General features: G+C 40.7%; 1 protein-coding gene across 2 annotated transcripts in view; it reads left to right on the top strand.

The window, feature by feature from the left end:
• cgnl1 (cingulin-like 1) overlaps positions 1–19,878 on the top strand; it is a 73,739-nt gene that overhangs the window by 37,546 nt on the left and 16,315 nt on the right. For both annotated transcript variants that reach the window (XM_060911519.1, XM_060911520.1), the window contains exons 9-12: positions 6,048–6,254; positions 7,567–7,671; positions 8,060–8,212; positions 15,794–15,964. In XM_060911519.1, the coding sequence (XP_060767502.1) occupies positions 6,048–6,254; positions 7,567–7,671; positions 8,060–8,212; positions 15,794–15,964 (636 nt within the window). The remainder of the gene's footprint in view (positions 1–6,047; positions 6,255–7,566; positions 7,672–8,059; positions 8,213–15,793; positions 15,965–19,878) is intronic.

The raw sequence follows: 19,878 nt of genomic DNA, 5'->3' as shown, positions 1-19,878 counted from the left end.
ATTTCTTTATTCTAGACTAAGTGAGTTCTAATGTGTCACCCAGGCCAAGATTTGTGTTAAAGAATGAAGGGGAGGAAGCCAAGCTTGATCAAAAGGAGTAAGAGAAAGTGCTTAGTGACTCCAGAGTCCCAGCGGCACCTTCTACATCCCCCACATCCCTCATCACTGCCCTAGTGGCCCCAACACCCTCACTGCATCCTGGCTGGGGAGGATTTATTGCCCCGTTCTCTCAGTCATATAGAAGTCATATTCTGCTTTGATATAATACTTGGCGCTTTATTTTAGTTGTTTAGAAATTGTTTGATTCATTGTCTGTAGATTGTCCTTAGCTGTTTGAGGTGATAAACTGAGTCCAGACACAGAGCGATCAGTGAAAATGGGAGAATGCCTTCACTGAGACCAGTATAAATTCCACCAAAATGTCATAGGCAAACATTTATACAGAGGCAGGGTTTATTTTTTTCCAGTCTACCTGAGTAGAAAATTGGTGAGATAAACTTCAGCACGAGATATCCTTATTGCTTTGTTTTGATAAGGGCTGGTCAAAAAGGAAGCAGGTAGGTGTCTTTTCCCCACCGATACTCCACACTTTTCAAAGCGTGATAAAGGCTTTTTCAGCCAGAATATACCGTCACACATGCATGTGGCAGACAGACTCTCTGGCGCGCCGGACGGACTCACTCGTGTGTGCTGTTAATGACACATACCTGCCCGGGATTAAGGTGCAATCAGCACGCCTATATAAGGACTCTAAATGCACACTCACTTTGCAAAGTATTGTGTTGTTGTGACACATTACCGAGTCTTGTTTCCTGACTGATTTCTTGGTTTCTGTTTCCTGATCCCTGTTCCTCATTGTTGATTCTGCTTTTGCCTGCGATACTCTGTTTATGCCTCGCCCCACTAATTGCCTGTTTATCCGTTCACGATATATGCCTGCCAATTTGGACTGTTTGCCTGTTTGCACTTTCCTTGATAATAAATACCTTCTGCACTTACATCCGTCTCCAGCCATCCCTGACATACACGTTATACATAAGGTAATGAAGTTGAATTATATAAAGTAAAATGTAATTAAAAAAAGAAATGGAAAGAACATGATATTTGACCTTGTAGTTATATTACAATTTTATTACAGTACATTACAGTTTCGGTTGAATGAATCAACAGGTGTGTACATATGTATATACATGTACACTTAAGCAATGTGACACTCGAGGTCATGCTGTTGTACTGAATATCAGCACGGCTGTGATTTAGTTTATAGGCATGAGACTGAGTGCCATAGCTAATCGCAGCCGTGCTGATACAACAGCATGACCTTGAGTGTCATATTGCTTTTACACAGCAGTTTCATAAACAGGAAATTAATATCAAGTAAGTGACATTTTGGAAACAATATGGCCAAATGTTCTGTTTATTTTTGCTCTAATAGCAAAAATAAGAAGAAGTCACACTTATTTTATAGGATGTTGGCTAGCTGTACATTGATTTGTACATTCCTGTTAAAGGTGCTTCCTGTAAAATTGGTGTCTCTTCTTTCTTTTCATCTTAATCTGCTGAGCTTTCATATTTTATGTCAAACGTTATATTTCTGGAAATAAATCATTTGCCATGTCTGCTATAGACAGTAGCCGTTTCGAAGTAGGAAGTGGAGTTTTACCTGGTGAACGCAGACGAGTGGTCCGAGTGGTGCAGTGACATGTCCTAGTGCCGTTACAGTAAATATCAACACTCTTGGAAGGCCACGCAACCAATCGAATTAGTGGACTGCAACTAACTGTTGTATAAACATGACGATACATGTGATAAAATATGTCCATTTTGTTATTTTTGCATATTTAAATCAAATGATAGATATTGTATTTTACAATAATACCAAATAACACAAGATTTCAATGTCAGTAATCGGACTTTGGTAGACGAAAAGTTCCCTCTAGAGCGCAGCACAGTTTAATTGGTTGCTTGAATTAGCTGTTATTTGTTTAAATGGGGTCATGTTGAGAATTTTGAACCTGAATATTCTAATATTCACTACTGAAGGAAAAAAAAAACTTTCATTAAAACACATTCCCTGTGTCCGAAATCACTCATACATTCACTACTCCCTACTCACTCATATAGGGAATTACTATATAGAGGACTATATAGTGAGCTCATTGATAAAATGAAAAAAACACTTTTGGACACTAGTCCGTCGCGCTGTTATTTACGTCATTACTGTCGCACAGTTAAAACGTGCCAGATCAGTCGGCTGGTGGGTTTTCAAAATAATAAATACATGCATGTATTTTTGTGATAAATACATATACTGAGCATATTTCCCACATTAATAAACACAAAGTACTTTGTGTCTGCTGCGTCTTTCAGTTCTTTTAAATCGAGGCTGAATTCTTTCTTCTTTGCTGCTGCCTTTTATTAAATCAAATTTGAGGCTTTTGATTTGATTTCTTTCAGCGTGACTGCAATGCATGATGGGATATATTGCTTGGTTAGTGACCATTGGTTGTATGCCACTTTTCACGGTGCATTGTGGGATACTTTGAATGCACTATATAGGGTGTAATAATGCTCACTATACATTTGGACAGCAATACAAAATGGCGAACTCATTATATAGTCCACTGCAGTGGTGCTTGAAAGTTTGTGAACCCTTTAGAATTTTCTATATTTCTGCATAAATATGACCTAAAACATCATCAGATTTTCACACAAGTCCTAAAAGTAGATAAAGAGAACCCAGTTAAACAAATGAGACAAAAATATTATACTTGGTCATTTATTTATTGAGGAAAATGATCCAATATTACATCTGTGAGTGGCAAAAGTATGTGAACCTTTGCTTTCAGTATCTGGTGTGACCCCCTTGTGCAGCAATAACTGCAACTAAACGTTTCCGGTAACTGTTGATCAGTCCTGCACACCGGCTTGGAGGAATTTTAGCCCATTCTGCCGTACAGAACAGCTTCAACTCTGGGATGAACTGCTCACTTCAGGTCCTTCCACAACATTTCGATTGGATTAAGGTCAGGACTTTGACTTGGCCATTCCAAAACATTAACTTTATTCTTCTTTAACCATTCTTTGGCAGTGTTCTCCTGATGGTGGACTCATAAACATTAACTTTAGCCAATGTGAGAGAGGCCTTCAGTTGCTTAGAAGTTCCCCTGGGGTCCTTTGTGACCTCGCCGACTATTACACACCTTGCTCTTGGAGTGATCTTTGCTGGTCGACCACTCCTGGGGAGGGTAACAATGATCTTGAATTTCCTCCATTTGTACACAATCTGTCTGACTGTGGATTGGTAGAGTCCAAACTCTTCAGAGATGGTTTTGTAACCTTTTCCAGCCTGATGAGCATCAACAACGCTTTTTCTGAGGTCCTCAGAAATCTCCTTTGTTCGTGCCATGATACACTTCACCAAACATGTGTTGTGAAGATCAGACTTTGATAGATCCCTGTTCTTTAAATAAAACAGGGTGCCCACTCACACCTGACTAGAGTTTCACATACACTAGAGGTTCACATACTTTTGCCACTCACAGATGGATCATTTTCCTCAATAAATAAATGACCAAGTATAATATTTTTGTCTCATTTGTTTAACTGGGTTCTCTTTATCTACTTTTAGGACTTGTGTGAAAACCTGATGATGTTTTAGGTCATATTTATGCAGAAATATAGAAAATTCTAAAGGGTTCACAAACTTTCAAGCACCACTGTATATAGTGAGTAGGGAGTGAGTTCGGACACAGGGATTGTTCAGTGGAACTCCTCAACATCGCAGTGTATTTCTATTAGTGCAGAGACTTTTCTGAGGAATTTACCAACATATCTGAGAGAAATGTTAATATTCCTGGGGATTTTGTCTTGTTTCTGTAATCACCATACCATGGCTTTACATGTTTTGTGTGAAAGATTCATCAGGTATGTGCTAGCAACACTCATTAGCTCGCATCTACAGTATACTTAGAGTCCTAGCAAGTGTTCTGAAGAGCTTTAATATTTGTACGGATTTCTCTTGTTGAAAGTATGATTTCCGTTTGAACACACCGTTTGGACCTGAACACCACACATCCTTTAATCATGATATCATGTAGGTGGTACATCTGTATTAACCACCTTTCTTGTTTCTTGACCGGTGTAGGTCAGGGGTGAGATTGTGATGGTTAATGATCTCTTTCTTTCTAGCCGCAGTGTGATTTTTACAACTCGTACACAAACGCACAGAAACAAAGAAACTGGACAAGGGGCTTCTGGACTTTGGACTGTAAACAGAACAGACATAAATCGTGCTAATAGGGGAGATGTTTACACTAGCTGTGAAATAGCAGAATGCAAACTAGCACATACACAGGAACTGATCATTGGGTTTGTAATTTCAGTTTCCTTCTAAAAGAGCAGAAGTATTTCAGGTTTTGTAGGTGCAGATAATTTTTCCTATCCCCGAGTCTTTTATACGGTTGCGTAAGTGGGTGTGTGTGTGACGAGTCTCTTTTCAGTGCAAGTCTGCCAGATATGTATACTAGAGCGTTAATTAACACTGTTGCATTTTAATCTTCACACGTTTCCCACAGGAGTTTCTATACACAATACGTTCACAAACCTGTAATCCTGCCTGTGTTGCAGAGCCATGTTGACGGATCTTAAAGATGTTTGTAGATATACAGTAGGTAGAGGGCTAAGGCAATGTAGAGCTTTAAAAAAGTGTTAATCTTCTTGTTCACTGACAATATCAACACCAACAAGAGCTTGATTTTGATTTGAGGTTGCGTTGATATATTATCCAAGTCACAGTATGCGATTAGTTAAAGCAATCAGAAAGCTATCTGGTGAAATGTTCTTGCTGTAGATGGCTAGACCTGTTGTTTGACATGCCTGCATACATAACTATTATTATACCAGTTCTTTATGTTCTAAAGCAAACAGTGCCATGTATTAGTTTCCTGTTGTCACTGACAGGATACACGCAGCTTCTCACTTGACAGTGATCACAACACATAAAGGTGTCTTTGTTAGCTCTTCATGATGTGCTCTATAAAGGGGTTGAGCATTGCTCAATCTCCTCTTAATCCAGTTTGCAATACTGTATTGTCATTCAAAGTCACTGGAAACCAGAAAGATCATGTGCGGTATGACGTAAAAAAAAAAAAACCCACACAATACACTCACCATAAAAGTGGTTAAATGAGTGAGAACACTGTTGCTAGGCAACTGGAATGGCACTGAAACTAGCTACATGACTAAGGTTAACAGTTTAGTAAGATAGCCTAACAATAAGTCTTTCACATGGACAGTACGTCTAGAAAATAATAAAAAATTGTCTGGAATAGTAAGATTTTCCTCAGATGTAAATACTCCATCTGATTAAAATTACACTGTAATTACACTTACCATATTGGGCAGTGTCAACATTTCGTCACAAGCCATGGACTCTGAGCTATCAGAGAATTTGGACGCCATTTTGAATAAGTAAATACCCCAAGCGGAATCTTTTCATAAACAAGGCCAACACGTGTGAAGGCGGTGTTTAGTTTACGAAAGCGTTATTCATACAGCAGACCTGAAAAGAGAAGTTCTTCCATTCTTAAAAGTTGGCATGGATAGATTAGAATTAACCCAAAGTTAATTCTAGCCCAAAATTCTGCCTCAAATCCACCAATGGAAGTGGGCCCAATTAGTTTACAGACAAACGCTTAACAAGCAATAAGTGCTCAGGCTTAAGGAGCCAAGAACAGTCTTTAACAAAGCAGGTGCAGGGCCATTGAGAAACTGTAGTGGTCATGCTTAAGTGACTCTAAATGGACTGGACAGATTATCTGGATTGAACCGCTTACTTAAATCTCCTCAATCTGTTCCTGGCAACAGTGCTTTTGTGTAGGCCGGCGTCACTTCAAGCAGAGTCTCAGGTCGTCACTGAAAGCCTGGGAGGTTTCTTTTTGTGTGTTGGGATAAAATCAATGCTTAAACCTCCCAGGTTCAGTCTTCAGCTAAATATATTGTAGGGTTATTAACGAGCCTCTTTCACTCCATCTCTGTCTGTACAGAGTAATGCAGTGGTGTTTAAAGAGAAGTCGGAGGTGGAGGCTGCAAAGGGGGCGGCAGAGGGCCAGGCAGGACGGCTCTCTCAGGAGGTCGAGCGGCTGAGGAGGAGAGTGCAAGAGCTGGAGAATGAGGTATCCAAACTCAACCACATCATCAATGAGGCCAAGCTGCAGGAGAGCAGGCTAGAGGAGAAAGCCAGACGTCTGGAGGTGAGAGTCACACACTAAACCACGGATATTATGGAGAAAGAGTGACCATGTGTTAGTACACACGTTTCCAGTAGAGGAACTTTTTTGGGGACTGTAAGTGCCCATCTTCCAGCAGAGGAATCAGGGCTAAGGTGAATTATCCTTTAAGCTCCAGAGTAGGTACCTTTAGCCTAGGTCACAACCGGACGTACGATTTTTTGGCCGTGCAATTTTTGGTGTTTCCCAAATCGCTGCGTTTTTTTTGTTCATGGAGAAAGACGCACATTGGCCGTAAGTTTGTCTTGCAACCTGAAAAAAACGTAAGCACCCGTAGAGTTTGTTTAACATGACAATGAACCTCTGCGGCCGGTCTGCTTCCAGTCTACGGCTCGAAAATCAGCACGTCACACGCGCGCCCTCCGTGCGTTTCACGCACGCCCTCCGTGCGTTTCTTGCAGTTTTTGCACGTAGACCGGCCGTAGGAGCACGTACGGCCGGCTGTGACCGAGGCTTTTCTGCAGGCTATGAACTACTGGGGTGGAGCTTCTGCACTGACAATCGCTAACTGGTCAAACACGGCACTGTGGTTTAAAATCTTGCATTTAGCTATCTAGCAATTATTAAAAGAGACAACACAGTGTGACAGGCAAAGCATAATTTGTAGTTACCACTGTTTTTACTTCAGTGGCAAGTCAAAATATGTTGCAGCAGGGTATCTTGTACAACCGTCAAACAAGTCTCGCAACATGAAATCACACTGAATGTGTGCGCGTCTGCTTTAAAAACCTACGTATATTTGCACAACAAAGCAAAAACAATAAAAAGCCCGTAGTGTCGGACTACTGTTATATGGTGCAATATGTGAAGGAAAACACACGATCCACTTCCCGTTCAGGAGGGTAAAGTGAGAACGCGATGTCTGAGACTAAATATTTAGCTAACTAGCATGTAACTATTAAGTACTTTATCAGGACGATGTATATAAGACAAAACCTTCTCCAATATCAACATTTTCTTCGGACGTGTTTTATAATTACACTTGGTATCTGTCACTAATTGAACAAAGGTTCAGCTATATTGAGAAATTTTACATTCTCATAAATTTCTGAAAATGAAATTAAAAGCTAATAAATAATGCAAGTAGACCATTCATATCTAATATCCTTCAGTCTCAGATGTCTCCGAATTTGCTGTGTTGCTGTGCTAAATTTTTTGGGATCCACAAATTTTTTTTGGGATCCACTGGATTCTTCTAGTGCAGTGAAAACGCAGACCGGGTCCACAACATGTATGACATTTGCAAACAAATCATGTTGTGTATGTGTGACTGCAGAAAGAGAAGAGGCAAGTTGAGGAGTCTCTCAACGAGGTCAAGGAAGAAGAACAAGAAATGAGCCGTGCAAACCGAGCTCTGACGGCACGCTTCGAAGACGTGCAGGTGGGCCACATTTCCAGTATTCTCCACGGTCCATATGCATCACACTAAAGTGCAATGCAAAAAATGATATCTTAGCAAGTGAAAATATCTTAAAAATAGTTGGAACGATCTAGCATTCCCTATTAGAAGAATACAAGACATCAATTCTGAGATTATTAAACCTAGTTCTAGATTGCAACCAACTTATTCTAAGATGTCTTATCAAGTAAAAATATCTGTCCATGCAGCAAGATTAAGTATTAAGTAACTTTCTCCTCAAATTCAGTTTTCAATTTTTTGCAGTGTGCCTGATCAGAGGATGCAGCGGACACAGAGGATGCACGGTCTGCACCTTCTATTTTTTTTTTTTTTGAGAAAAATCCTAACATTCACTTTCTGTTCACCTCAGAGAAACTTGGCCAAACTGACACAGGAGCACAGAGACCTGGAGGAACGTCTGAAGGAAGAAAAGAGTCAGAAGGAGCAGTTTAAAAACACAAAGAACGAGATTGAGGAGGAGAGGAGGCTGCTAGACAGGACTATGGAAAAGCTGCAAAGGGAGGTGAGACACAAGGACCATGCACCGTACAACTTGTCAGTAAAATTCTCCGAATCAGGTTTCTATAATTATTTATTTTATTTTTTACATTTTTATTTATAAAATTCACCGATTAAATGGCAGGGAGTCCTCAACAGAGCAGTAAGCTCCAATACCTGAGGTCCCACAAGATTACAAAATTTAAATAGTACAATAAAATAAATCAACAATAAATAATACATATTTACGGAAGAGGATTAGGGCCACTGTGAGAAAAAAAGTGAGTTCTGACTTTTTTCTCAGAATTCTGACTTTAAATTCAGAATTCTGACTTTTTTTCCTCAGAATTCTGACTTTTTTCTCAGAATTCTGAGTTTAAAGTCAGAATTCTGAGATTAAAGTCAGAATTCTGAGATTAAAGTCAGAATTCTGAGAAAAAAGTCAGAATTCTGAGTTTAAAGTCAGAATTCTGAGAAAAAAGTCAGAACTCACTTTTTTTTCTCACAGTGGCCACAAAGTGAGTTCTGACTTTTTCTCAGAATTCTGACTTTAAACTCAGAATTATGACTTTTTTCTCAGAATTCTGACTTTAAACTCAGAATTCTGAGAAAAAAGTCAGAATTCTGAGAAAAAAAGTCAGAATTCTGAGTTTAAAGCCAGAATTCTGAGAAAAAAGTCAGAACTCACTTTGTGGCCACTGTGAGAAAAAAAGTGAGTTCTGACTTTTTTCTCAGAATTCTGACTAATAGCAGCACAAATTGGTGCCGAGAGTGGAGATTGGCCGACATGTATGACATTTTAGACACACAGATTTAAAAGTCTGTGGTCTATCAATATCAAAATAAAACCTAGTTAAATTACTATAATATAAAAAAGTTCCTTCTTAAACTGTGAAAGTGATTTGATTCAAATTCCTTAAATGCAGGTGTAAAATATTCCAGATTCTAGGACCCCGGATATAAAAACTGGTCTGAAAAGTTACAGTATTAGCCTTGGGTACATACCCTTTGGTGACTGACCCCTTGAAAATGGTTCCTCCAGGAACCATGACATTTCAGTTGTCAAGACAATGGAAAAACTAAAATACAAATACAAATACAAGAGCATTTTGTTTTGTGCACAAGAGCATTGTGACGTATCTTTCTGTTTTTGTATTTTAGTTTTTCCGTTGTCTTGACAACTGAAACGTCATCGTTCCTGGAGGAACCATTTTCAAGGGGTCAGTCACCAAAGGGTTAACATAGTTCCCCTAGACAAATCTAATCACCTAGTAAACCTTCTAGGTACAGTGGTGCTTGAAAGTTTGTGAACCCTTTAGAATTTTCTATATTTCTGCATAAATATGACCTAAAACATCATCAGATTTTCACACAAGTCCTAAAAGTTGATAAAGAGAACCCAGTTAAACAAATGAGACAAAAATATTATACTTGGTCATTTATTTATTGAGGAAAATGATCCAATATTACACATCTGTGAGTGGCAAAAGTATGTGAACCTTTGCTTTCAGTATCTGGTGTGACCCCCTTGTGCAGCAATAACTGCAACTAAACGTTTGCGGTAACTGTTGATCAGTCCTGCACACTGGCTTGGAGGAATTTTAGCCCATTCCTCCATACAGAACAGCTTCAACTCTGGGATGTTGGTGGGTTTCCTCACATGAACTGCTCGCTTCAGGTCCTTCCACAACATTTCCATTGGATTAAGGTCAGGACTTTGACTTGGCCATTCCAAAACATTAACTTTATCCCTCTTTAACCATTCTTTGGTAGAACGACTTGTGTGCTTAGGGTTGCTGTCTTGCTGCATGACCCACCTTCTCTTGAGATTCACTTCATGGACAGATGTCATGACATTTTCCTTTAGAATTCGCTGGTATAATTCAGAATTCATTGTTCCATCAATGATGGCAAGCCGTCCTGGCCCAGATGCAGCAAAACAGGCCCAAACCATGATACTGCCACCACCATGTTTCACAGATGGGATAAGGTTCTGATGCTGGAATGCAGTGCTTTCCTTTCTCCAAACATAATGCTTCTCATTTAAACCAAAAAGTTCTATTTTGGTCTCATCCGTCCACAAAACATTTTTCCAATAACCTTCCGGCTTGTCCACGTGATCTTTTGCAAACTGCAGACGAGCAGCAATGTTCTTTTTGGAGAGCAGTGGCTTTCCCCTTGCAACCCTGCCATGCACACCATTGTTGTTCAGTGTTCTCCTGATGGTGGACTCATGAACCTTAACATTAGCCAATGTGAGAGAGGCCTTCAGTTGCTTAGAAGTTACCCTGGGGTCTTTTGTGACCTCGATGACTATTACACACCTTGCTCTTGGAGTGATCTTTGCTGGTCGACCACTCCTGGGGAGGGTAACAATGGTCTTGTATTTCCTCCATTTGTACACAATCTGTCTGACTGTGGATTGGTGGAGTCCAAACTCTTTCGAGATGGTTCTGTAACCTTTTCCAGCCTGATGTGCATCAACAACGCTTTTTCTGAGGTCCTCAGAAATCTCCTTTGTTCGTGCCATGATACACTTCCACAAACATGTGTTGTGAAGATCAGACTTTGATAGATCCCTGTTCTTTAAATAAAACAGGGTGCCCACTCACACCTGATTGTCATCCCATTGATTGAAAACACCTGACTCTAATTTCACCTTTAAATTTACTGCTAATCCTAGAGGTTCACATACTTTTGCCACTCACAGATATGTAATATTGGATCATTTTCCTCATTAAATAAATAACCAAGTATAATATTTTTGTCTCATTTGTTTAACCGGGTTCTCTTTATCTACTTTTAGGACTTGTGTGAAAATCTGATGATGTTTTAGGTCATATTTATGCAGAAATATAGAAAATTCTAAAGGGTTCACAAACTTTCAAGCACCACTGTACACTAATAGAAATATTATGATCTGTTGATGTAGATTTAAAAAGATAAACTATTTTTGTAATGGTAATTATTACCATTACAAAGTTTATTATCATCACAAGGTATGTGATATGACGTTATGCACTCTATGGTCAAATGATAACAGCCAGTGATTTCATATAACACTATTTAGAGTTCTGTCAACGTAATAAAATATGTGATTCAGAATTATGCAAACAGTTGAGAAAAAAAAAACGTGTTAGCTTCGAAGAGCAGTAGGCCACACCTCCTTCACTGAGACTGACAGATACAGGGAACATACTTTCTAGAGATAAAAAAGTCTTTTTTTTTTTTAGTATCAGACTTTATTGATACAGAGCTGCGCAGATTAATTCAGGCATGATCACTTCCATTCCCCATGTGTTTTGATTATATGTAATGAATAGCAACAAGGGCTTGCTCGACTGTTAATTTTTACTCGTCAACCAGTAATGCAAAATTGTACTTTACTAGTATTTTCCATAGTTGAAGCTACAAATGATTGAGGACATTGCTGTTAGCACAGTTAAATGGTGATAAACAACAGCAAAAAAAAATTTCATAGAAGAGCCCTTCAATTAACAGCCATGCACAAGCTACAGATTACATTTCCAGCTTCCATGCTGCATCAGGCATAAATAAAACCATGTAATTAACGTGCAAAATAATATTACGATATTATATTTTCAATCATAAACGGCCACTCAACGGCCACTTTAATAAGAACTTGTTCTTGATTCTAAGATTCCTGTTCTTGGCTGCAGGAGTGGAACCCAATGTGGTCTTCTGCTGTTGCATGCTGAGATGCTTTTCTGCCCACGACGGTTATAAAGAGTTAATATGAGCTGCTATATCCTTCCTGGCAGCTCAAACCAATCTGGCCATTTTCCTCTGACCTCTCTTATCAACAAGGTGTTTGTTTCCACCCACAGAACTGTCGCTCACTCAATGTTTTTGTGGCTAGTGCCTCATAGAGGCTGCAGCCACTATGTCATCGTGTTGTAAGAATGTAAGAATGAGTGTAACAATCGTGTACTGCGCATGTGCATACAAGTGTTCCTATTAAAATGGCCGGTGAGCGTATACAATTCGGTTCACCATTTGAAATAAATGGACTAGACTAAAGAAATCGCTTTCAGACATATTTATGCTTATTACCGAGGGAAAGTGCGTTCCTATTTTAAAATATACTCCAGGTTGTCCCCCCGTTCCTCGCCTTCTTCAGCCAGTGGTCCCATGCGTGATGTAGATGTGACGTACTTCCAAGTTGTTACAGGAAGTTGTCGAAAAGAGTATTGAGACCACTGAGCTCTAGCGCTGGGCCATTTCCGGGAAATAAGAGTTTGGGTCATGGTGACAGCGTGTGTATGTCAGCCTCGGTTTGGAGGTTTCAGTTTCGAAAACCGTAAGAGGTAAGAGTAGAATAATATAAAGTACAGACACTTGGTATATTTTACTTCTGTGATTTTTACATTGTTCATTCTTGGATTACGCTTCATTACTGCCTCATAGAGTAAATATATATGGTATATTTACTGTATGGACATGGGATCAGAAAACAATTTGATTTATAAGGAGTAGCCACATGCACCCACAGGGTACCTATTTTTTGTTTTTTGCACCATTCTGTTGTGTGTGAAAACCCCAGGAGATCAGCAGTTTCTGAAATACTCAAACCAGTCCATCTGGCACCAACACAGTTCCGTGCATACATGTCAACCTTTGGTCAATCAAACCTGTATAACCAACCTCCAAAATCCGTATTTCCCTTATAAAATCCTTATAAGATGCAAATTAAAATAATTTACCTAAAATTTGAATGATAATTAACAATGATATATCCAAGTTACTTTTTATTTAATATTAATAACAATAAACCTTCAGAATGAATAGAAAGCTCCCATGTTTGACAAAAACACAAAGTGTCACTCTAATGTTCTGAATTGTACTCCATGACAGCTTTTTTAGCACTCTGCACCAATACCTCACTAGGCTGCATGTCACAGCAAGTGTCTGTGTTGATCTTGCCGGAGTGCCCATTCAGAATCTTTTCAGTCGCTATTGAAAGCCGCTCAGGTGGAAATACGCGTTTCAAACAAAATGTTACTTCCCGGTTGGCAGGATTCTCGCAATGCGGTGTGCGCATGATCAAAAGTGGAACGAAGTCTCGCTACCACAAGATAACGCACAATTTCATAAGACTTTTTACTGGCTGTCGGTGCTTTCTGTGGTGTACAGTACGTTTGTAAATGTTATGCGCTCTTTTATCATCGTGGGAATTGATTATAGCTCTAAATAAATATTGAAATTTTTTTAAAGAATCCGTATAACTTTATTTGTATGCCCGTATACTACGTTTATTGAATCAAATCCGTATAAAATACGGACATTCCATATAGGTTGACATGTATGTCCGTGCCACAGTGAAAGTCACACTTTGAGATCACAATTTTTCCCATTGTGATGTTTGAACATTGTGAACATTCACTGAAGCTCTTGATTTGTATCTGCATGATTTTATGCACTGTGTTGCTGTCGATGGATTGGCTGAGTAGATAACTGCATAAAACAGGTGGTGTATGAGTGTTCCTAACAAAGTGGCTGGTGAGTGCATCCTAGTGTATCTCACTATTTAAGTACGTAACAATAAGATGCGTGGGCGGCACAGTGGTGTAGTGGTTAGCGCTGTCGCCTCACAGCAAGAAGGTCCGGGTTCGAGCCCCGTGGCTGGCGAGGGCCTTTCTGTGTGGAGTTTGCATGTTCTCCCCGTGTCCGCATGGGTTTCCTCCGGGTGCTCCGGTTTCCCCCACAGTCCAAAGACATGCAGGTTAGGTTAACTGGTGACTCTAAATTGACCGTAGGTGTGAATGTGAGTGTGAATGGTTGTCTGTGTCTATGTGTCAGCACCTGTGATGACCTGGCGACTAGTCCAGGGTGTACCCTGCCTTTCGCCTGTAGTCAGCTGGGATAGGCTCCAGCTTGCCTGCGACCCTGTAGAACAGGATAAAGCGGCTAGAGATAATGAGATGAGATGAGACAATAAGATGCTGTGATGGACATGGACTGTGCGATCTCAATTCCAGTATCAACTGAGCCATCACGCAGAGCCTCCTTCTAGCCCAGTGAGTGACCCTCCTTGGATAGATGATGCGACATCTACAGCACTCAGTACGTTTACATGCACGCCCAAATCGAGCTGCTGTCGGTAATCGAGCAAAGGGTCCCAGCAGGGGTGCCAGAGAAATCCAATTCTACATGCACAAGTGAAATCGGGCTATTGTGCAAGGTGCATTGTGCACCCAAGCCACACGTGGCGCTACACGCCCCATCGTGTTGGTACACTTCTGGTTGTCGTCATGAAGAAGAGCTATAGTGTTGCCAGATACTGCTGACGTATTCCAGCCCAAAACATGTTCAAATCCGCTAAAATGCACTTAAAACCCCCAATCTGGCAACACTGGCAGTTCCGTGTTCAAGCTGTTAGGCTTGCTCTAACAGACTGTATGGCTACAAACTGTCCGGCGCAGACCACTGTTTTGTAAGACAACTTATTTTGCACAATGATATTTTTCTAAAGTCCATTTTTTGCTTACAAAAAAATATTTTTTTTTGCTTACAATTTAACTTATGTCTTAATAAACACACAAAAAGTTCAATTGTTTTGTTTTTATTGACATTCTTCAGATGTTGGACATATATATATATATATATATATATATATATATATATATATATATATATATATATACACACACACACACACACACACACACACACACACACACAAATACAATGACTTGTTTATGTACACAATTCACAGCTATGCAACAGCTGTACAGATGTATTTGGTGATACAGTAAGTGAGCTAAATTTTAACAGTGCAAACAATGCCACAAAAAGAAAAGATTCATGCCGTTGTCATGATTCGTTGTCATGCCGACCGAGGCTGTTGTGTTTCCCTTGTGGTCTCGTCACTCGTCACTTCCGGAAGGGGCAGTGCTGAAGTAAGTAGCTCGAATACGTAGCTCAATAGGATTTACATGCACTAAGTAGCTCGGCAGAAATCGCATAATCTAGGTCGTGTAGCTCGATTCCGAGAAATCAAGTTCGGTTCAATTTCTGCCGAATTAAGGTGTATACATGGCATTTTGAACTTCGATTTCAGTCGAGCAACGGCAGAAATTCGATTCTCTCTGTGCATGTAAACGCACTGACTGGCTGGGAGCTTTTTCCAGGCTGATAACCCAGTAACTGCATCCAAAAACTAGTCTGGGCCACTTTCTGTTAGCTGACAAACTATGAACTAACTAGACAGCCGCCCTCAAACGTGGCCTGAGGGGATCGGATAGTGTGAGGATTTAATTAGTTCTGTCAAGAACAACAAAATTAATTGCATGATTAGAAGGGATTAGTCAGAACACATCTACGTATACATAACTGCAAAAGTGATATGGAAGTGAAAAAAAACCTCAACCTTTTCACAGCACAGTTGACTATAGAATTACTTTCTACTAGTCTGAAATATGTTCGGACTGCTGCATTCTTTCCCATTTGCCTCCATGTTTTTCTCGTCCCTAGTCAACCTCTCCTAAAGGGGATTAGTGAATGTAATAACCAACTAGTCTATGTAACCCCCAGCACCAACTATACTGTATTAACTGCATGTGTGTGTGTGTGTTTGTGTATGTAGATGTGTGAGATCGTGGAGGCATCTCAGAGCTCCACGCAGGAGCTGCAGGAGCAGATCGATACCTACAAGGAGAAGAACAGGAGGGAGCTGGCTGAGCTCCAGAGGCAGCTGCGAGATGGAGGTCTGGAGCTGGAGAAATCGCGCATCACTGCCAAGTCTCTGCAGGAGGAGGTTGGTTGGGCAGGACACACAGCTATTCATCATTAACAACTCCCCAGATCACCTGTAAACAAACGTCATATCAAGGGTCCTGGAACCCTGCACGTTTTGCTCTGCGGTTTGACTGTTTTCCCAGAAATACCAGCTACAGACACCAGAGATATTTAAATGATTGAGAGCAGTGTTTGCACATCCACTGACCGTACACTTTATTAGGAATACCTGTACACCTGCTCATTTACGCAGCTATCTAATCAGCCACTCATGTGACTTCCTGTCAGCTCAGAACATTCTGATCATTCTTTTCTGATCTCTCTGATCGACAGAGTTTCAACCTGCAGACTCTCCACTCACAGGATGCTTTTTTCTGTTTTTCGCACCATTCTGTGTAAACTGTGTTAACATCGTGTGTGTCCAGCGCTCTGTGCGGCGGTGCTTTAGTGCTTGGCGTGATGTTCCGAGCGATGTTGCTCGGTGGTGTCGCGTCGGCTGTGCAGGCGGTTTGGGACATACCAGCGCTCTGCGTGGCGGTGTGTCTGTGCTCGCTTTGTGGATCCATGGCGTGGTGTTCCGAGTGATGTTGCCCGGCGGCGGCGTGGCAGCTGTGCTGGCAGTGTGGGACTTGTTTTCGTGCGCTTTTTGGTGGGACTGTGGCTGCTACACCATTGGAATGACATCCTGACCTCTATTTTTTTCCCCCTATAATTGTAAAGTGACCTTGGGTTTTGAGAAAGGCGCTATATAAATTGAACTTATTATTATCTCATCTCATCTCATTATCTGTAGCCGCTTTATCCTGTTCTACAGGGTCGCAGGCAAGCTGGAGCCTATCCCAGCTGACTACGGGCGAAAGGCGGGGTACACCCTGGACAAGTCGCCAGGTCATCACAGGGCTGACACATAGACACAGACAACCATTCACACTCACATTCACACCTACGGTCAATTTAGAGTCACCAGTTAACCTAACCTGCATGTCTTTGGACTGTGGGGGAAACCGGAGCACCCGGAGGAAACCCACGCGGACACGGGGAGAACATGCAAACTCCACACAGAAAGGCCCTCGCCGGCCACGGGGCTCGAACCCGGACCTTCTTGCTGTGAGGCGACAGCGCTAACCACTACACCACCGTGCCGCCCCTTATTATTATTATTATTACCTACATACATAAACTATACACGTTCTGACAAACTCAAGGATGTCTTACATTTAAAAGAAAACTAATAAATGGGAAAAATTATATATTTTTATAAAATATGAGGAGACTACATGGATAGTAGCTGCATCTGCGTGCACGGGTGTGCATATGAGTGTGTGTTGAGTGTGTGCACCTGTGTATGGAGCCTCAGTTCGGCAGGCCATTGTGAACCCTTTTCCCCTTCAGAAGCTCTGAACTGGCCTGCAAGGTCATATCTATTCAGATGTTTTGAAGTGAGCTGGAATAGCACGCACACATGCACGCGCGCACACACACACAGAGTAAAATATCCTTGGTTTGTCAGAACTTATATAGTTTATTGTTTATGTTAAAATACCTCAACCTTATTTCTATATCGTGTATCTAGAGACATTTTTTTCTTTACTGTAGTTGAACATTCTTTTTCTATTATCAAGACTATTCTGGGGCGGCACGGTGGTGTAGTGGTTAGCACTGTCGCCTCACAGCAAGAAGGTCCGGGTTCGAGCCCCGTGGCCGATGAGGGCCTTTCTGTGTGGAGTTTGCATGTTCTCCCCGTGTCCGCGTGGGTTTCCTCCGGGTGCTGCGGTTTCCCCCACAGTCCAAAGACATGCAGGTTAGGTTAACTGGTGACTCTAAATTGACCGTAGGTGTGAATGTGAGTGTGAATGGTTGCCTGTGTCTATGTGTCAGCCCTGTGATGACCTGGCGACTTGTCCAGGGTGTACCCCGCCTTTCGCCCGTAGTCAGCTGGGATAGGCTCCAGCTTGCCTGCGACCCTGTAGAACAGGATAAAGCGGCTAGAGATAATGAGAATGAGGAAGACTATTCTAAATAACAACATACGCAAACAGGAAGAGCAGAAGAGTTATTTGAAGTTACATTTGAATATAAATACTCGAGTGTCATGTTACAACACATTTTGCATAGGTTAAATATTTTCATTTTCTTCCCTCACCTTCTGCTTTGTGTCCTACTGTGTATTATTTCGCTTTCTGTGCCCAGAGTTCTGATGATTACTTTTGTGACTAGTCCAGTTTTCTTCACATAATTTCTATTTATATAATATCTGTAATGTGTGTGTGGTTACAGTGAACAATTTCAAAACGTTTTCCTGGACTAAGATTTAGAGTTTAATCTCGAAACGACTAACTGAAGAATTAATGAATATGTTTTGCAAAAAGCCTTTATCCTTTATTGACTCCGCAGTGACTACCAGCATAATTGAGTTTGGAGCATGATTCCAGCATAATTGAGTTTGGAGCATGATTCCAGCATAATTGAGTTTGGAGTACAGAGGTTCTTCCTTGATTTTCTCCATATAGGATAATAATGTTTTATATATTACAGACGCACTAGATTGTTTTGGAAAAAAAATGCTGGAGTATTCCTTTAACTGCTCACTCAGGTTCTTTGACAAAGTAAAGCTTTAACCCGTTTCACACTTCACAAACCCAGTGACCCTTGACCTCAGCTGATGGGATGCAGTTAGCCTATCACCACTTTGGCATGTGTGGAATGTTATTGTTTGATATGGGAATAGTGAGTTCTTCAATCGAGCATGCTGTGAGGAACACGGTGCCCAGATCTGAAGTGGAGAGATAGCTACTTCGCATAATCAGCTCGATCCAGACTCCAGCTGTGTGTGTACTCTACAACTAGTTTGCATGAGACTGTTGGAAAGGAAGAAAAAAAACAATGGCAGTAATAGAGGGAAGAGAGATGTAACATGCAGGCCCTTCCCCTGTACACAGCTGTGTGTGTAGGAAGAAGAGGATGTGTTTTGCTGAGATGGGAGAGTCCGAGCGTTGACCTACTGACTTCTCATCCCCTGAGACTTCCCTATAATACGCACACACTTTGTGCTGGTGCACACACTTCTAAGTTGTTCATGCAGCTGCATCCTCAGCTCTGATACGACTTTGCTTCAACTCCCTTAACACACAACCTTTATCATGCACACATACTTACACCAGACACACTCCCACTACACATAATACATTTCCACTACTGGCATTATCTGCTTTCTTTGTGTTACGCACCGCCTTTTTTGTTTTTCATCTCTTTTTGAAGCCTTTGATATGGTGAGACGTTTGGTTTTGCTGTATGTTCTTGGGAGCTCAAGTGTATGTGCGTGTTCGTAGTGAAGGCAGTATATAGTGGTTGAGGTTGTTCAGTGCATGATCTGAGTTGGCAGGAATGTGTGTGTTGTGCAAGAGTGCTAAAAGTTGAAACATATGGTACAGCGTGTGCTTCAGAGGACGATAATTTTGAAAATGTTACTCATCTGTTATATAACGTTTCCCTCTTATTCCAAATGTGGTTATCCAAGACATTCTCCAAGACAAGTTTATGATCTGAAACCCGGAAAGCATATAGCCACCAGCTTAGCATCATGCAAACTGCATTAAATTGTTTAAATCAGACACATAACTCGTAGTTATATAGTCCCTTCCAAAACTATTGGATGAACAAAGCCAATTTGTTTTTGCTTTGCTTTCCACTGAAGACATTTGGGTTTGAGATCAAAAGATGAATGTGAGATGATCGATCAGAATTTCAGCTTTTATTTCCTAAAATTTATATCTAGATATAAACAACTTAGAACATGGCACCTTTTTGATTGAGCCCACCCATTTTTTTCTTTAAATGATCAAAAATATTGGAACATTTAACGGACAGGTGTTTCTTGTTTCCTAGCTTGTTAGATTGATTGATTGTTTAAACAGTTAATAGCTCTGAATGTCT

Source organism: Neoarius graeffei, chromosome 27, assembly GCF_027579695.1.
Source record: "Neoarius graeffei isolate fNeoGra1 chromosome 27, fNeoGra1.pri, whole genome shotgun sequence".
Classification (NCBI taxonomy): Eukaryota; Metazoa; Chordata; class Actinopteri; order Siluriformes; family Ariidae; genus Neoarius; species Neoarius graeffei.
Note: the sequence above shows the minus strand (reverse complement) of the source record. Positions and strands in the feature narration are given on the sequence as shown.